Genomic DNA, 19,699 nt, shown 5'->3' with positions numbered 1-19,699 from the left:
AACTTATGTGCAACTCATTGCTTATATTAAACCAGAAAGATGTAAAATACTCCATAAATGCAGCCCCTGATTCAAAATATGTCAAAGCATATTAGAAACACAAATCACGTCTAAAACATGGCTGTATTCCTGGCTGCTGATTTAGGACATGACTAAAAGACTGGTAAACTCTGTGGAGAGATTCCTGATCAAGAGGGCTTGAAATGGGCTCTGAAAAATCTTTCATGTTACTTTGCTGAAGACACACACCATAAGACACCCATTTATCTAAACATTAAGACCCTCATGCTTCACTTAATTTCTGCTATGCCCACCTGATGACACTCTTCCAGTTGCCAGCTCTTTTGTTTTACACACATGGCTGAATCCAGCATTATGGCACCCATTACTTGACAGGTTTTCATTTATGTAAGAAAGCAACAAGGATGTTTTATGCAGGCATTTGATCTTTTAAATTCAGTTTGCTCCATGTGTGTTTTCTGTAAATATCATTTTAGACATTTACTACTATAAGTGGTCGTGGAAGAGAAATATTAAGATACAATACAGTATTCATAACAAGCTCACTTTCATCTCTTGTTTCTAAGGAGTTATGAACACCACAGGAAAAACATAACTTGTAAACACTAGAAATAAAGAAGAAAATAAGGAAGGAAATACAAAAACCTTCTCTATTATCTTCTGAGTTGAGCTGCTTGACTTCTAGTCAGCTGGACACTGATAAGCACCTATGTAATATACTGTAAATTATATATTGGCCAGTCATGTTTCCTCTACAAAATTACATAGTTTTGTCACAGTACATCTTCAGTGCAGTGTTAATTAAGATGTCCTCATCCACACCTGATCTGCAAGATTAACCTGCCTCAAATGGGCAACTTCATGGCAAATCAACTCTTCAGTCACTCATTCTGCAAGACAGCCTCACTCCCGTCTCCCAGAATTTTCAGGCTTGTGTCCTGACAGCATGAGGGACTGCAAGCAAATTGAGTGGCTCAGATCCTCTGCCAGGCACCTGTAAAGGGGAAAGCAGCTCACTGCCATTTTGAGTACAGAGGCAGGGCATCTGTGGCCTGTAATCTCAATGGAAGAAAAAGGAAAATTAACTACTTTCATTTAATTTGAAAGCCTTTCACTGGTTTTCTAGAACCATTCCTGGCTAGTAATAAAGTACTTCACAAGTCCCTTTCAAGAAGAAGCATTTTGAAAGCAGACTCATAAGGCTATGCTATAATACACTAAGAAGTTAATGGTACTGTTAGCATGAGTTTAAGGCTTTTGCTGACTGGCAAATCACGAAGCAGGTGTGCTCCTCGCTCTTGTGAGGCACACAGGTGCAGGATGGGGCTTCCTCTGTGGGTGAGCAGTGGGCTGGTTAAAAGAGGCCCCTAGGGAGTGTGACAACCACTGGGAGTGAGTGGGCAAATGGTGTGGCACATCTCTGAGAGTGCTTAATGTGTTTCTGTTGGTTGTGTTTTGGGGTTTTAACAGTAATGATTACATGATCAAAAACTGCATCTCTAACACTTTCCAATTTACATATCCAGAAAATAACATACCAACAAAAATATAAATATTTTTTCTCTCTCTCACTTTTACACATACTTGAAATTAAATTTCAAAGGGCAAGCATGAATCAATCACTTCATTCACAAATCAGAAAATAGAAGCTGAACTATGCAGTCAGAGCCAACAATGCACAACTCAGAGAGAAGGGCTGGAAGATGTTTCCTGACACCATAAAGGGTAGAAGAGGTAGGAACATTCTTCCTCTTGAAAGGAGGCTGGAGGAGGAGAAAAATCAGCATTCTAACAACTAGCTTTCTGCTGGCAACATGTTAATACAGAAACCCTCAGTAATGTTTTAAAATTTCTTCCAAATCGTTGTGAAGACAACAGTGACCTCCTGTGCAAGGTCATACAATTTATTAGAAAGTAAGCAGGTAATGAAGATGACCAGCTTTCCAAACACACACCCTCCTGAGTGGAGAGATGGGTGTGCATGAAACAAAGCATTTAATTCATTCAAAAATTTCAGGCATGGCAGAAAACCCACTATTTGCACAAAATACTGATATTTGGTAATATTCAACCTCTGCAACATGATGTCTTTACATTCAACATGGGAGATACATCCAAAAAGTCTCATTTTCTCACTGCAATACTTCTGTCTAGGCACAGAGAAAGTGAAGAGATTCACATATTCAGTCACTGCCAGGCTACCCTGAACTACATGTATAAGTCCATCAAGCATCCTAGGTACAAGAAATTCATTATTCTGTTAAAGTATTAACTTAAATTTATAGGCCAGAACTGATATAGCCAGATGCATAAAATCTTAATTCTGCTTACACAAGAAACATTCTCTTCCTTCACTTGCCCTGTAATACACACAGTTTTCATTTGAAACAATAGCTGAATATGCAATAATAATTTCTAATGTGAAATATTGTTAATGTGCTTCCTCAGAGAGTTCCTGTTCCAGAACATGGCAGGAACTATTTTTATTGCTCAAGTTTTCATTACAGAGATGCCACAGGACATATATCTTTGGTCTACCATGTACAGCATGTGACAAGCTAATGACAAGGTTCTTTTCCTGCCCACCCCCTCACCCCCCCTTTCTTTTTCACTATCACCAGTGCACTAATATTTAGACAGATTTACTTTGGAGCAAATAGTAAATGACTGGGAAGTTGTTACAATTTCTCATTCTCATTCTGATTAATGACCTGAAGGAACACTCCTTCCCTTCTCCTTCTGTGGTAGGAAACATATTGAGCTTATGCATCAAATAATTTTATACCTCTATTCCTTAAAAGATGCATGAGACTGGCATAACATTGATGGCTTTTCCAAGAGGGAATAAGGATCCACAAAGCCACCCTTCAGCAGCCATTCCAGGATTAATATACTGTATCACACTCAGCAAGTCTCTCACATACACATACAAACCACCTACACAAGCCATACTCAGAGCATCCAATTCCAAAAATCCCTCATTCTTCATAAAGTCAAGCAAAAACAGAAAGGAAAAAAGTAATTTTTTAGGCAGTGGGAGAGAAAAGGGTAATTCTTGTACAGGGTGTAATGCATAGATGAGGGAGAGACAGCAAGGAAGAAACCCAGGAACACCATATTCAGAAAAGAGCAAACATCAGACAGAGCTCAGTAAGAACAAAGAGTGGCTCAGAAACAAGACTAAGAGGCTTCTGGGCCACACAAGCTGTGAGCACTATTTTCTGTGTGGTTTGATGTCTCTCATTTTCAGAAACACAAGACTTTCAAATCAACAGGATGATCCAAACCTTTGGTATCACTGCCAACTTTTCTTCCTTGCAAAGGCAACCTGTGGATCTTCAACTCAAAATAACTATTATGGTCAAAAAGGGTAACTGAATAAAAAGACAGTCAATATAGGCTATGTCTTTAGCCCTCAAGAACATCCTGAACATTCCAACAGGATGTGTAAAATAAATTTCAGAGGTAAAAAGGCATCAAAATCACTTTTACACCTAAATGCTGAAAAAACCCACTAGCCCAAACTATTCTCACTGGGGCTGTCATGGGCAAGGAACAGAAAACACTTTCTGATGAACAACTGAGTAAAAGATGAAAAGCTGAGTAAAGAATGACATTAACCTGCAGAATTTATTACCATGGCTTACTGAGCCAGTTCAGAACAGTTACAATACAATGAATGCTGTCTGTAAAACAAACTCTATTATCAGTCAGCAGATAATAGCTGAGCATGATCATGGTGTAAATTATTACAGAAGACTACAAGCAGAAGTGATTAAGAAAAAGTCAATACTGGGAGAAACAGTTATATCAGTTCTAGGAAAAAAAAAACAAGTGGATAAAAGGCAACAAATTTCAGATTTGAAATTTAGCAAAGTGACAGACAGCTTGTTTTTCCACTCAATAATTAATTAACTTGTTCTACACCACGGGGATTTTTCTTCACAAAGTAACATTACTCTTCAGTCTGAGAAAACATGGGACCCTTCGGCTCTGCTATTACACTTCATTAAATTCTACATGCCCAAAAAATTGGTAAAGTGGAGCAAATTTTGGTCATCTTTAAAGCAAACAAAAATAAAGATATTAATTTATCAGCATGCTTTACTTTGCTTTACATACGTGACTTGCAGTATTTGTCTGAGTAGATTCATCATTCAACTGCACTCTGCACTCTTTTATGAAGCCATGTACAGCATTGCGGAAAGACACTCCAGTGCTATGATTCCTTGTGTAAAGAGTTTTCCCAGCAGCATTCTGATGATGCTCTGCAAGTCATGTCATTTCCATGACATGCCACAGAGTGGCTGGAGAAGACGTGCTGTCTCATAGGAATAAAGAACAATCCCTCTGGAAAAGGACAAACTTTGCTGTCTGTGAACTCAGGCAGCAAAATGACAGCCACTGTAGTCCTGAACAGAGAGCTGAGAAGGCATTGGAGGTCAGTCCAAGAAACCAGTATGGGAAAAAACCTTGTTTTTTCATGGAAAAACTCCTGATTTCATGGAAGACATTCTCTGAATAAAAGAAATAATACAATTGTCCTACATTATTTCTGGTTTTTCAGCTGGACACAATATGCTTAATTCTGACTTTTATCCCCTTCGTGAAATCCCTGAAACTCTGCTATATATTAGGGGTTTCAATCTTTTGAAATAGCAGTTTTGTTCATAAGTCAAGTCCTGCTACAAAGAAAGAGAGAGCTTGTTTCACTGCTTGCAAGATCCCTTTCAGCATCTAGGAATTCAGAACTTGTTTCATATTCTGGAGCTAAAATGTTGTCTATCCATTGCAGTTAAGCCTGTGACTGTCAAAAATGGAAAACTAGTAAGACATTCACTCACTTAAGGGAAAAAAAAAATCCAAGTGTAAAACATACACTTCAGGTTGATGTTGGAGGCAAATAACTCAACTACCAAAAGCCATCAGGATTTTGCAATTTTAATTTTTCTGCTCATTGAAGCTTTCTACATTCAGGCAATTAAAACCAGGCATCAAAGACACATGAAATTGGGATGGGGTAGTGATTAATTTGTGGAAAAAAAATGTTCACAATTTAGTTAGATGGGTACAAATCAGGCATCCATATCTCAGGAATGGGAAGTATTAATGCACTGAGGAGAGCTCAGAAGAGCACAGGGAAGAGAAGATGGAAAGAGTACATGCAGTGCCTGTCCCATGGAGGGTAGAAATGCATCTGCCAAGTGCTGCTCATGATGAGGACTCAGGGACAGATGCAGAGCTAGAATAATCCTAGCCTATGAACAATTATTTCTTCCTCTTAACTTTGCACCTACAAATGTTTCTTGATTGCAACAAATGCAAAATCTAGATTTTGTGGTCATGCTGAAACTCAGAAATTCAGAATTCAGAAAATTCAGTAATTCAGTGTATTAATGCCCATTCTCCAAACAGTGTTGGGATGAGGCAGAGGAGATACAGATTAAAATCTCCACTGGAATAAATTCCTTTGACTCTAAAAACCCAGACATCAACATTATCTCTCTCCATCAAAACCTGCACTCATCTAGTAAAAAATACCATAAATGCAGTGACACATCTATTGAATACTAAGCTCACTAATGATCTGCTAGAACAATTCTTTAATGCTTGACTGTGTCCACCTGTATAGTGCCACCTCCTTCAGCTGGGTCTTAGAGTTATTAAGAGTCCTTCAGACCACTTGATGAAAGCATTGCTGGAGAGCTATAGAAGCACTTGCTTTATTTATATGGCTGTTGCTGTGAAAATGCACCTCACTGAGGCCAGTTTGCAAGCTCTAAGAAGCTGATGTTTGTGCCTTCTTGGCAGAGATTTTCCTACACAAGCAGCAGCTGAATTGCACAAGGGGAGGTGTCCAGTGCACGCCCTGGGCTGCAGCAGGCATTGCCAGAGATGGGAACACAAAATCAGCTGCTCAGTGCCTCCCTGTGCTGGTTTGGGCTGGGGGAGAGTTAATTTTCTTCACAGTTAAAGCATGATACTCCCCCAGTTTTTGGACCCAGGATTTGTGATGAAGAAATATATCCAAGTCGAAGACAAGTAGGACAGGAGCAAGAGAGAGGGAGTGAAGATTAAATGAGAGAGAAAATGAGGGTTTGGAAACCTGTTTAGAAAAAGAGGGTGGAATACAAAACTAGAAGGGAAAAGTGTTGAGACAGAGGGAACAGGGGAGAAATGATCCCTGGGAATATCAAGAATAGATAAAAGACAGAAGACAGAAATTCTGTTGGCCAATACCACAACAATCTCTCTTTTTGAATTCTTAAGGAAAGAGGTCAGTAAAATTCTATAGGATATTTTAGGATATTTTCCCCCCCTTTCATAATAGAATAGTTGTGGAAGTCAATAAGTAAAAAGAAAGCAAGATGTTCTGGAAAAAAATATTATATTGATAGTGGTCTGATCCTTGATAATATTGAAGTTGATGGTATCTCTCATTGTCTGAGAGCAGCTGTTTTACTGACAGCTGTAACTGCCTTGATACCAGCAATCAAAATGCCCCATCTGAAACAGAAACTAAGAGCAGGCAATGTCCTTTCAAAGAGACCACCTACATGTTCCAGCCTTGACCTGGAGAAATTGCCTAAAGGAATGAAAGGAGCTCAAGTTCCCAGACAACAGACTTTATAACAAAGGGAAATCAACTTGTGTCAGATGTCATTTAGAGACCTCTAAGAAATGAGTCTCTTAACAGCTCATCTGGCATTAAATAATAACAAATTGCAATCATCATGCTTTTGATATGGATCTGAGATGTCAAAAGCTTTCGCCCACACTTCCCAAACCACAGCCTCCTGAAAAACAGGCATTTAGAGAAGAAAGGCACAGAGATTAAAAAAAAACCCAGATGCTAGATTTGAGAACACATTTAAACTAAGACAATATCCAGACAGATCATCCCATGGTTTTATTTTCTGGTGTGGCAGTAAATTTAGCTAGGCAGTCTTAAGATGTTTAACATCCTAAAAATAATCAGGCCGTCCATTGCACTTAATGTAGCGACAATTATCTAACTAAAATTATCTGAACATCTCTGAGCAAGCACACTGCACAGGGAAACTCCTACACTTTGGAATTTTCTACTGCTGAAGAAGATCAGATTATTTGCTTCCTCATGAAAAAGTATTTCAATGCAAATATTTTGATAAAATGTCCCCCTTAGTCTAATTTTGTTCTGTTATAAAAGCATCATAATAACTGGTCACTGATCTGAATATGAGAGGCTGTTGACTTTGTCTCATTTATTCTAATGCTTGGATTCCTTGCTAGATAATGCAGAGTCATAAAAGCTTCATTGCCTTGTGAAAAATTTAGACTTGTGCCAATCTTCTGCAATCTTAACCTCATGTGAAGTTCACCAAGGATGACAGAAGTGCTGCTGGTTCAAGTCCCAGCTTGGAATATCTTTGCCTTGTCCAAAGGAACTTTATTATGCATCTTTGTGGCCTCAATCCATCAGCAGGAATGGCACACCAAGCCAGGAATGATCAGGAAAAGCTCCAATTACCTTCAGCAGACAAACTTCATTGATGCTATTCCCAACAGAAAATCATATTTACTCAGCCTGATCTAAGACACAACAAATACCATGAGGTTATGGATTGATGTTTAGAAAAAGCTGCCAAATGTCCTTGATGACTCAGAAAACTCAATGTCTATAAAGTAAAACACATGAGCACAGCCCTTTGAGAAAAAAAAAAAATTAAAAAAAATAAAAAAAGGAAATGTCCAGCACTTCCAAATGTGGTGGGGAGGACTGTTCATTTCTCTAGACAAGATACTACTGTGCAAGCCATGAGTGTTCTTGGCTTCCCTATACTGAAGAGCATAGGGAAAGCCTTCTACAAAAGTGCACAAGTGAAGAAATAACCTGATTCAAGCACTATTTAAAATAGGTCTGACAAGGCTGTCTGAAACCTGTGCCTGTGGTGTTGGTGTCAACCCCAAACCCCATGTTTTTCCTCAAGTAGCTGCTGACAGTAATGGCTTACCCTGCTAGAACAAAAAAGAGCTCTTGAAAAAGTATTTTATTAAAGGAGTATAATTTCTACTGTACTAGATGTGTGCTACAGAAAGCAATAAAATTCAAAACAAAACAAAGGTAGCTATTTGACAGAAAAATGCTTTCAGGCAGGAGCAATACTATTTAACAAATATGGTACATGAGTTTTAAATTTAAAGCTCTGCAAAGTGCCTCACACTGGTGTCATACAGCTCAGTCCCCACTGTATCCCTGTGGAAAGTCATGCATTGCTTTCCTCAATCACTGAAAATAATTTCAAGCTGCTGCCTCTGCCACTGCAGCACACATCAGAATCTAAATAATTTCTAAGCCTTCATTCAATTTCCCATGTGGGAATTTTTTGAGAATTAGCTTCTTAATTCCTGTTGAATAAGCCTTTGATTTTTTTAATATGCAGAAGCAAATTGTAAGTTAGAGGTCAAATTTATCAGAGCTCTCTTTTTTCTTGTGTAGAAAACACACAATTTGAGAAAAAAAGGCAACATTTCTGGTGAGCAGCAATACAGACAGTTCTCTTTAAAGTGAGGGTGCAAAGCTGCCCCACAAAACTTGAACCCTGTGATACAAGGCATGGCACACCACTGAGAATTTCAGGAGGGATAACCAAGAACCTGACTTAGAATGCAGAATTTACTGCATTCCCACTACAGGAATGTTTTTAGCAGGTGGATGGGTCAAGGACATGACTTTAAAGTCTTGCAAAGTTATCAGCACCTAGTTAATTTCTCCCTGAAATTGAAAGCAGGAATATTACCTTGTAAATCTTCTACAGTACTTCCTACAGCAGGGTAGATTTGCCTTGGATAAGAAGGAGATTCTGAAGCATTAGCAGGGAAAGCCCCAAGGAAAATTGCACACAATGACAAAACCATGTTCCAAAATGGGACAGCTGCAGAGAAGGTTGCACAGAACTCAGAAGGATTTTCAGGTCAAAAGTAAGTAGGAGATACAGAAAGCAATTATACCACAGGCTTGTTATAAAACTTGGCCAACAGCAGAATGACAGAGAGCTTAGCTGGAGGGGAGTGGAAAAATAACTAGAAACAAGGCTGGCAATATTAATTGCCTAGTGTCTGGAAACAAATGTCAGAAGCATTGGGCTATGGGCAAAGATACTTGGACACAGCAAAGGATCCTAAAAAGGCTATGGCAATTTCATAGAGCAGAAAAGACACCTAAACAAAGAAAAAGATGACAAAATGAAGTGTTTGTGCAGGCTTGAGAAGATGAGGCTGGGTAGTGTGTGGATGTGTGGCAGGTGGTTTGCTTGCTTAGGTTTTATCAAAACTCAATTCAGCCTGACATGTCCAAACTGATAGGAACTGTAGCAGGGACTAACATCAACATGAGGTTGTGAAGATTAGTTTAGGATGGCTTTTTAAAATTGAAGTAGAAGACTTTGTGTAGAGAAGAAAACACAAGATCTATAAAATAAGGAAACAAGAATGATAGAATGGGGGGCAAAAAGCCAACCCATACTTTGGAAAGTGAGAATAGCATAACAAGCAGAGAAGAGGAACCTGAAAATTATTCTGAAGGATATAAGGTGCAAAAGTTTAAGATGACAAATCTTTGTGCCCAGGATTTGGACAGTATAAAAGTTGGATTAGGTTGCTCAGAGTGTTCTAAAGAAATTGTTTTAGCCCTGTAAGAAATGATTTATATTTGGTTGAAAGAACAAATATCCATACGAGGTGAACAAAGTGTGGCTGAACTTTCTTAGTGTGGTCAGTTTGGCTTAATTTCTACAGAGTCAGATGTGCCAGACTCTGGGGTTTCTTGCACAGAAGTAGCTCCCAGGGTTGAAGGTCACCAAAAGGTCCTGTGATGATTTGGGAAGCCACAAGGATTCTCATGCCAAGTCACACTGGGAATCCTGCTGCCCACCCCAGTCCTCCTACACTACAGTGTACTCAGCAACAGAAAAGGCTATTCCACTTGGTAAAAAGTGAGCCCTTACCCTGAACAATACAATTTAAATCTCCCCAGCAGTATGAGGTTCAACAAGACCAAGTACTGGAGTTTACACTTTGACCACAACAATGGCCTTCAGCACTGCAGGCTGGGGGCAGAGTGGCTGGAAAACTGCCCAGCCAAAAATGACCTGGGGGTGCTGGTTGGCAGTGCTGAACACAAGCTGGAGTGTGCCCAGGGAAATCCTGACCTGGAGCAGCAAGAGTGTGGCAGCAGGGCCAGGGCAGTATTGTCCTCCTGTGTCCATCTCTGGGCCCCTCACTACAGGAAACACATGGAGGTGCTGGGTGTGTGCAGAGAAGGACAATGGAGCTGGTGAAGAGTCTGCAGCACAAGTCACATGAGCAGCAGCTGGGGGAGCTGGGGGTGTTTTGCCTAGAGAAAAGGAGGCTTTAGGGAGACCTTATCACTCTTTACAACTCCCTGAAAGGCAGTTTAAGCCAGGTGGGGGATCAGTCTTTTCTCCCACTCAACCCACAACAGGATGAGAGGACACAGTCTCAAGCTGCACCAGGAGAGGCTAAGGCTGAACATTGTGAGGAATTCCTTCATAGAAAGGATGACTAGACATTGGAATGGGCTGCCCAGGGAGGTGGTGGAGTCACCATCTCTGGAGGTGTTTAGGAAAACACTGGACACAGCACTTAGTGCCATGGTCTTGTTGACACACATGGGGATGTTTAGACATAGGTTGGACTCCATGATCTCAGGGGTCTTTTCCAGCCTAATGGATTCTGTGATGCTGCACAAACTGAAAACTAAATAGCAATGAACTCCTCAGGGTGCCATGACCAACAGAATTAAAGCTTTCCTCAGGTCTAGACTTGAGGTACTGGAAGAACCAAGGGTTTGTTAGGTGGAGAAGAAAACCTTTTTTCTGCATGCAAGCATTTGCTATCAAAGATATCAAACTGATTCTTCCTAGGTATTGAATATAGTATCCTTTGAAAAGGGAAGGCAGAAAAGCAACACCTACTTTGTTTTTTCTTTTCTTTCCCCTTTTTTTCTTCCTTTGCACTTTTATTTCACAGACTGAAAGGATTAAAAGTTGGCTAGTGGGTAATAGCACAGAAAAAGTTTAAGTACAATTTTCTGTCTAGGACAATTCAAGTTACCTCTCTAAAATTAAGGATTAGTGGTGCCTGGCCATCAGGGTGAGAGAGCTTAGTTTCTAATGAATCCATAAATCCAAATTATTTTCCTGGATTACCTGAATTTCTCAAATGCATAGTTTGAGCTGAATCACTTAAACTCCTGATTTATAATTCTCTGAGAGTAAAAATGTCCTGAAAATTTTGATACATATTTTAATACTGAAAAATAAGCTTAAATGCCCCAAATACACACTAAGACTTTGGTCTTGATTTTTTTTTTCATGCCTTAGTCCAGGCATTTGCAAAACAAAGGCTTGAATTTAGGGAAGTTTTTCAAGGAAAACGGGAAAACAAACAAACATCCTCCATCCTCCCAAAAAGAATGTAAAACAAACAAACAGAAATCCTTTTATTAGTTCCCTGGTCACTGAGACAGTCTACTGAAGCTACTGGTAAGAAAGAAAGAAAAGGAACAAGACTAGTACAAGAAATAACCTTCAGATTTCAAGCCCCAAGGTCGAATGTGACAGATGCTACTGATTCCTTCATATATTTTCCTTGACATCTATCAATGCAATCAATCTTAAGTGAAGTTGTAGATGCCAGAAAGGGAATAGCCTGCCATGATTTGCAGCAACCTTCAGAACCAGGTGCACATTCTCTGTTGGAAGTGCTCTGTGCACCAGAATTCATATACCTACTGAAGTACTGGCTATGTGAAGTATTAGTGTTTTGTGACTTCCTTTCTCCTACATACATGTTCACATTTCATGTTTTATTTATGAAACACCTTCAACTTCACATATTTACACAGAAGTCTTCAGGTCAATCTCAAGCTTGGTGATGAGGGAGGTCTACAATAAAAGACCACGTTGAAATTAGGTGTCATTTACGACATTCTTATAAAAAGTTTGGTTTGATATATAGTATGTAATACTGCAGCTCACCATTTATAGTGTAAGTAGAGGTGTAAAGTAATAAGGATAATTAAATTGAACCATGATAATTTTGTCCTTGTCCAGATCAATCCTTTATTACAAGCTCTAGCCTTGTGACAAGATTTCCTTGATTTCCTTTGTGTTTTCTCCACTCTACTAAGCACACTTACAATCTTACTTGCTTTATAATTATAAATTTAACACATGGGGAAAAAAAGATGAGAGGTGAAATTAAATCACTGGCCACAGTGACAGTCTGACAAGCACCCAGAAGTCAACATTCAAACTGTGGCAGCAATTCTGCTTTGCTAAATTACCAATATGCAACATAAACATACTTGATGTCTCCTCACCTAGAGAAACAGAAAATGGGAACCCCATTAAACAGTAAGAAAGGAGTGTATACAGCACCATGGGAACATAAAAACAGCAAAAGACAGTACCCACATCTGGTGTCATTTGAGATAAATCAGAGTGCTGTGCTCCATGGCAGGAATTATAACAACTCTTTTGCCATTACAAAGGATCAATAGCAGTGCACTGGTTCTCCCCCTGTATCATCTCTGGGTGCTTGTAAAACCCAACAGAATTGCAAGAGATGTCAGAAGAGACTAACCACATCAAAAACAGCCACAGACTCAGAGCAGCTAGAAACACTTCCATCTAACTCTAACTAGAACACAGTGATGTCTTGTTCCCTACAGAGCAGTCCTAATGATTGCTTAAGAGTCAAGTTAGGAAGGTCTAACCAAAGGTGCTCCAAAACCCACAGGTTAAATTGGAGTAAGACCTTTCTCCTCTTTAAAAATAATTTTAAAAAGTATACAATTCTGCTGAGCTAATAAACAAGCACATAGCTACCTTCTGAGTAGCAAGCATTCTTGTAAATATTATATATAAAAGTTATGATTGTATCTGTTTCTGTGTACCACAAAACAAGTATCCCTTTGTCAGCCTCTGGTGTTCATCACCCAGGAACCATTCCCAGCCATCACTTCTGCCATCCTGCTCCTGGTGTGTGTTCCATCTGCCCCACCCTCCTGCAGTGTGATGCATCTTGACTTAGCCACCTTTCTGCCTGCATGCAATACATCAGCTGCAGTGAAATATGTCTGGTAAGAAAATAAAACAAACGGGTGTCCCCCACACAAGGACTTCTGTAATCCCTCTGGCTCATTATGGAACTCGTACAACTCCAGTCCACAGGCTGTGGCTGATTTTTTTTCTAAAGAATGAGACCAGAGGAGCAAACAGAACATCCATAGTTCTGCTTTGAGTCTTTATGCATAATCACACCTGGTAGTTTACACACAAAGACAACACAGATGAACTCTGGTAACAAATAAATATTTGGGTGCCATGCTGTCTCTACCTAATACAGTTTAATAGCTTTACATATATTCTACTTAAAATCAGCCTCAAGTGCTGTCAACCAAAACCTTGGCTGGCCTGGTTTCACCCTGAATGAAATAGCAATACCTGACAGCATCTGCTTTTTTCTCTTGTAAATGTAGGTGAACTGTGAAGACTGTGCAAGATCTTAATATATGTAATTTGGGTTATACAATTTAAAAATTAAAAATAAAAATTAAAGAAGATATTAGTGCTGTGAATACTTTAAGATATGAGAAGATCCACCCTGGAATTAAATTATTATTATTTTATCACCCTTCAGATGCATTTTTTTTCAATAAAACACATTCTTCCTGTTATGAGCTTGATTTCAAGCAGTGGCATGGATTCAATGCTGAACAATACACAGTCACTGGCAGCTACACACACTTTACACCTCTTGTTTGGAAAGCAATATATAAAGCATATAGAATCAAAGAAGTGCCAGCTGTGAAACTTTAAAGTGTTTTTATTTCTAGCACAGACTCATCTCTGAGGAATTCAATTACTTTGTGCCCAGAGCTAAAATCCTTACAAAATTTTAGAAATTATTTGGTTATAGCATGGTCAAAGAACTCATTATAAAAGAACACAATTGTTTGCAATTTCCAGGACAAAATAAAATATTGAACAGAACAGATTTCCACTGTAGGATTGCTAGTTCATTTAAGGATTCCATTGAATTATTCTTGACTTTCAATCAACTATACTGGATTCCTATTTAAAGGGGAAAAAAAAGATGCTTTAAAAGGTGAGATTTACATGTTTTGTTATCACAGCTGGGATAGCTAATATTATCCCTCCAAACAAAGGAGGGTTGCTCAAAATCTGGAATGAAGATTCAGGGCAAATAGTGACAAATTGCTACCTTCTCATCTGTGGCTGTGAGAACCTATTTAACCATCCCCATGTGACATTTATGTGGGCACAGTAGAAGGGTTTTTCTGCACGGCTGAGCTGAGAGAAGAGTTACTGCCCCTTGCAGTGAAGGGACAGGACAAAAAGAGGAGGGGAAAATGAACCAGCTGGTTGCTCCAACTGGAGTTTTCCAGCACACAGAGTACCAAGGAGTCAGACATACAAATCCATGAAAGCCACAGGCACATTCTGACCCCTCCACACACCACAGAGATGCTGTTGGGGAGCAAGCTGCACTTCTGGCAAGCATATGGGACAGTAAGCTACCAAAGCTACCTTCTGTGAAAGCACAAACCCTCTTTGCTGTGGTGACCATCTCCATCTGCAGCACACAGCTGAGTCATCCATGTTATCTCCAGCAGATGGCAAAGGCAGGAATTTGTTACTGTACTTAAAGTCTTTCCCTTCCCTTCAAGGCTCCTTCCATTTGGCACTTGCCTGTGCTCCTGGTGGGCTCTGCCCACCCACAGATCCAAGCTGCAGCTCCTCCATGCAGACAAGAGCGTTTTGCACCCAGTGATATTCCCTGTGAGTGCCAAGGAGCAGTGGCAGTGCCAAGGCAGGAGGCACTTTGCACCAAGCATGTTTGTTAGCTGTGACACAGAGCACAGCATTTCCAAAGAGCTAAGGAAGAAGACAGCTGCTGTGGCTCCTCTAATTACCTCTCCCCAGACATCAACAGCAATTTACAATTTGGATGATGTTGCTGGAACTAAGTATGATCTAGATCCCCACATAAGCTCTCCTCCTCACTTTTATAGGCCATGTGTTATATGAGAATTACAACTATTCAAACTGTTTCTATGAGTTAGGTTATCTCCTGCAAGGCTTTTTATTGCACATTCTCCTTTTGCTACTGGAAGATACAGAATTTGCTGTAGACAGTAATCAGATAATCACATCTTGTTACGAGCACAAGCCAGCAGGATTTTCTATTAGAAGCTCTCTAATCTATCACATCAAAACAAAGAATATTTGAGATGTTTGGTAAAAACTATGCTACTTCACACATTTCACAACAAAGGTAAGAAATAAAAATTTTAAATTGTCAGTACATAGAGCAGGTAGAACATTAGCCTCACATATATCCTAATTAAATCTTGAGTTACTCTACTCCTACAGCATCTTGAAATATTTACTGTGTTCATCTCCTGCTGTTTTGCTGCTAACAAAAATTTAAAAGGATACACAGAAGTCTGACAAATTAAAACATCATCAAGATTAATTGCACAAAGAGGATAGAACATTTCAAACAGTTGCACCCTTGAAAGATCAAAAGCTTTCCCTGCCAGTAGTTCTGAAGAGCTTTATGGGCAAAAAAGCCAGAAGTGCAGACAAAACTGAAAATGTATGCAGGCACATGAAACTGCAAAGACTCAGTAGATATTCTAAGCCCAATAGTACATGTGTGTTAAGAAGTAGTAAAAAGCAATCACACAGAATTAGGCAGAAAAGCTTTAACCTAAGGATGAGTATCCATGCTCTATCTGTACCTGCAGGCACTGAGAATAAATATGGTGTTGACTTAGAGACTCAGTTGCCTGGATCCAGAAGTTTGCTAATGCTTTGTATAATGAAATAAGCACCAGTCTCCACCTTCTAGGTGGAGATATATCTAGGATATTTTAGACCCATGCAAGACAAGCATGTCCTCAGTGGGGTGTCCTGCTCCCCTTAGATGTGCAGCATGCATTTTGTGGCTCTGTTCCTACACAACTGAGTGATTTCTCTCTATTCAAGCTGTGAGTCAAACCAGGGGATGAGACTTACCCATGTTTCTCTGGACTCTCCTCTGATAGGATTTCACTGCTGCTCTCATCAATGGGATGGACACGAGCAATGTATTCTCCACTCTGCTGGTAAAACTTGTACACAGCCACTTGAACTACACACTGATCACTGTTGCTCCTCAGCCAAGGGCTCAGGATGGTGGGGCTCGGCCTCCCTGATGCATTGAGAAACAGAAAAGAACCTGGAACAGAGGATGCAACAAGAAAGCTTTTAAAAATTAGAACAACACCAAGGTCTCCTAGATTTCAGATGAATACTTTCAAGTTTTATGTCTCAGCTCATTCTGTAGCCCTTCCATACCTCACAGTCAAAGATTTATATTTGCCAATTAGTTTGGAAAATTGGCCCATTTTGTATTAAACCTATTATGATTAAAGCAACACTTCAACTTAGCTCTGAATGGTCCAAAACCAATACTATATTTAGATTTAACTCCCATAAGAAAAAAGCCCACACCGCTGATTAAGGAGTTTTAGGTTTAGATTCTTATCTGTAACCTCTCAGGTCTAGTTCAGATCCAAATATATTAACATTGGTTCAGTTAGATCCTGATTTGACAGTTCTGGTATACACATATTTATTTATAATACTTTATACTGTATCCAGTCCTCTCACCCAAATAAAGAACACCAATTCAATAGCTTTTCTTATGCTCTTCTATAAACAGAAGACTGCAGCAGTTTTTAGTCTAATATTAGAGACAGGATAAAAGTCTGACACAGTTTCATTTCTTCAGCAATTCATTCTAATGTATTAATTTTGTATGCAGCTAATCCACATTAAACATTTCATTATTATCCACTACATTGACTCCCTCGGCCTAATTCTATTTCAATACAATCTGAGGCTTATCCAGTGGGACAGAGGTAATGTATTTTTATCCCATTGCTGCTCATTTCAGGTGAGTCAAATGACTCCCTTTTGGCAGCTGACTAATTTATCAATTTGTCCACAGAACAAGCACACTGGGGCCTGTAGCTGGCAAATGAAAGGGACCAACCCTTGAAGCAAGGAAAAGTATGATATTCCACAAATTCTAGCAAGACTGGTCAGGTAATGGAATCTCATTGTCTTGATTACCTGGAACATCCATTAATACAGCCTATCTGTTAATACTGAAAACATGCAAGTCTGATGAAGAGCTTAATTTCATTGAGAGGGAAATTAAGGCTCAACAGGACTCTAATTGAAACTTATTTTTAAATGTGCATGGATTTCAACCAGAGCTGAAGCTTATTTTTGAAAATTCCAAGGTTGTAACTTCAGAGAAATGATATCCTACATCACTGGGTATGGCTCATGTGATATCCAGGGTGTCTAAGAAATAGTATTGAGGAACTACAAATGAATCCTTCTTGTTTTCACCTCAGTGTGTAAGCTCTGGACCAGGTGGTGCAAAACAGCCATTCTGAGCTCCTGCAGCAGTTCACCTCCTTCCACCAGGCATCTGGTGAATTGTCCTTGCATGATCATTGTCATTTCTCTCCATTGAACTGAGAGACAAGAGCTCAGATATTAACAGCTCACTGTCAGATGCTGGTTTAGAACATGGGAATTGCAGCTGTGTTCACAGATGTCCCATTTGAAAAAGTCTGATTTGGCAAATCATCTCAGGTCACACCTGGGCACAGGGCACTGTGGGCAGTAATGCAAAAGGGCAATAATGGAAGGGCTACAGATGAAAACTGGATTCCCACCAAGCACATACATACATTTATCATAAACAGCATTTTTGACATGCTTGTCAAAAACTGTTCTTGACATTTACACCACATTAATGACATATCTAAAACTAGAAAACATCTGTGCTGAAAGAAACATGAAGGAATACATGAAGTACAGCCTGCTCAGATGTCAAGGTTTTCAAACAGAAGTGAAATGCAGTCACAGCTTTTTTTTTTCTTAGTAAAAAGATTCCTATATCTGAATAATAGCCTTTAATACAGTTGCTAATGGAATTGTTTGATGAGTTTAAACAAACAGTTTTTTCAGTTATTTTTGTTGGTCAGTAAAAGAGAAAAATCCCCAACAAAACAAAATCCAGCTACATGTATCATCCTTCTCTGTCTCTCCCTTTTGTTGCAAACAAAAGAGAATTAGAACAGTAAATCTTGTGGCTTTAATTTTACCATCCCCATAAGAACAATGAAATCTCTGACATGAAAGGGAGCAAAGAGATTTCTGCTGGTGGCAGAAAGACACTAAGTGTTGCAATAATTGCTGATGGTAACTTGCCAGGTGCAAGAGCCATTTGCACATCTTACTGCCTTGCAACAGGGAGTCAGATTTTAAAAATAACAAACAAAGGCAGCTCTCATTCCTTCTTTTCTTACAGTGGCTCTAAATCAAGGGAGCTGCCAAGGGTAGTTCCTTATGCCCTGACTTGAGGTCAGGTTTGAAACAGTGAAGTCCAGTAGTAGAGCAGGGTAGCTGCTACAGCAAATTTGTGATTCAGTCACCAATCTCCTTTGTTCTGACTTTTTCATTTCTACTCCCTGTCTGCAGGGCTCATACTGTGCAGTTGCAGCTTATTACTCATCACATGGCCAGTTGTACAACTGTACAAAAAAGGAGCACAATTTTGCCATGGTGAGGTGACCCCAGTGCACTCTCCCAGGGGGAACAGCCCCACACCAGCTGCTCTGAAGTGGTGCCTAGGAAATCATTACAGAGGACATGGCTCCAAAATGGATTACACTGTGTTGGCATCACCACCAACACAGACTTGTCAGAAATGTCCTCTCAGTGCATACTTTTGGGGAGATCACCTATCTGGGCAAATGCTATGTGAGATTGTATTTATATATATATGTTTATTTTATTTTAAAAGAGGACAGAATAAAGACAACTTTGCTCTTGTTTTTGAAAGCTCAGCTACCTCATGGGTGACATGGGTGTCTGCAGCACTGCTCTTTTTGCTCTTACTGCTCTTTTAGTTTGTAAGTGCCAAGCAAGGAACTATCCAAGCATCATTTAGCTCTGGTGTTATGGGAACAGTTTCCTAAGTTGAAATGGGGGTACTTGCTTTAACACTGCAGACATTTTCTTATACAGCAGAATTTGAAGATTCTGGGATTAAGCCATGGTACCCACAAAGGAATAATTACTGTATCTAATTTGAGAAATTACATATTTTGAACACAAATCCCTGTGCTTCTCCATTCCCTCAAAAGCACAATCTTTCAGGCAGTGCTTGACACTGTTTCCTGGGATGCTTTCCCACAGGATCAATATGACCACCATTTTCAGGACCAGCCTAGAGACTGCTACTTAGAATTAAGGGATCACCTGGAGATAGATTACACACCCATGTCAAGGGATACAAGAACATTCTATTCCACAACAAGAGGCTTTCTCAGCAAAACCAGAAGCTACCTGTTGACTTGTATTTCCCCACAGTGGGAATCCATATGGCATACTTTGAGATCATTCTGTAGAATGTAAGACTCTAAGGCTCCAGCTAGAATTTCCTTGCTCTTATTTTCTCCTATTGGCTTGAAGCTCTAATAAGACTCTTGGGATGTTGCTGGGTGAATAGCTAGAAA

The 19,699-nt window shown here is 39.5% G+C and overlaps 1 protein-coding gene across 1 annotated transcript in view; it reads right to left on the bottom strand.

Annotated features, from left to right (window-relative positions):
* ALK (ALK receptor tyrosine kinase) overlaps positions 1-19,699 on the bottom strand; it is a 301,959-nt gene that overhangs the window by 147,874 nt on the left and 134,386 nt on the right. Inside the window, exon 4 of the mRNA XM_056486982.1 lies at positions 16,134-16,335. Within this exon, the coding sequence (XP_056342957.1) occupies positions 16,134-16,335 (202 nt within the window). The remainder of the gene's footprint in view (positions 1-16,133; positions 16,336-19,699) is intronic.

This window comes from Oenanthe melanoleuca, chromosome 3 (genome assembly GCF_029582105.1).
Source record: "Oenanthe melanoleuca isolate GR-GAL-2019-014 chromosome 3, OMel1.0, whole genome shotgun sequence".
NCBI lineage: Eukaryota > Metazoa > Chordata > Aves > Passeriformes > Muscicapidae > Oenanthe > Oenanthe melanoleuca.
Note: the sequence above shows the minus strand (reverse complement) of the source record. Positions and strands in the feature narration are given on the sequence as shown.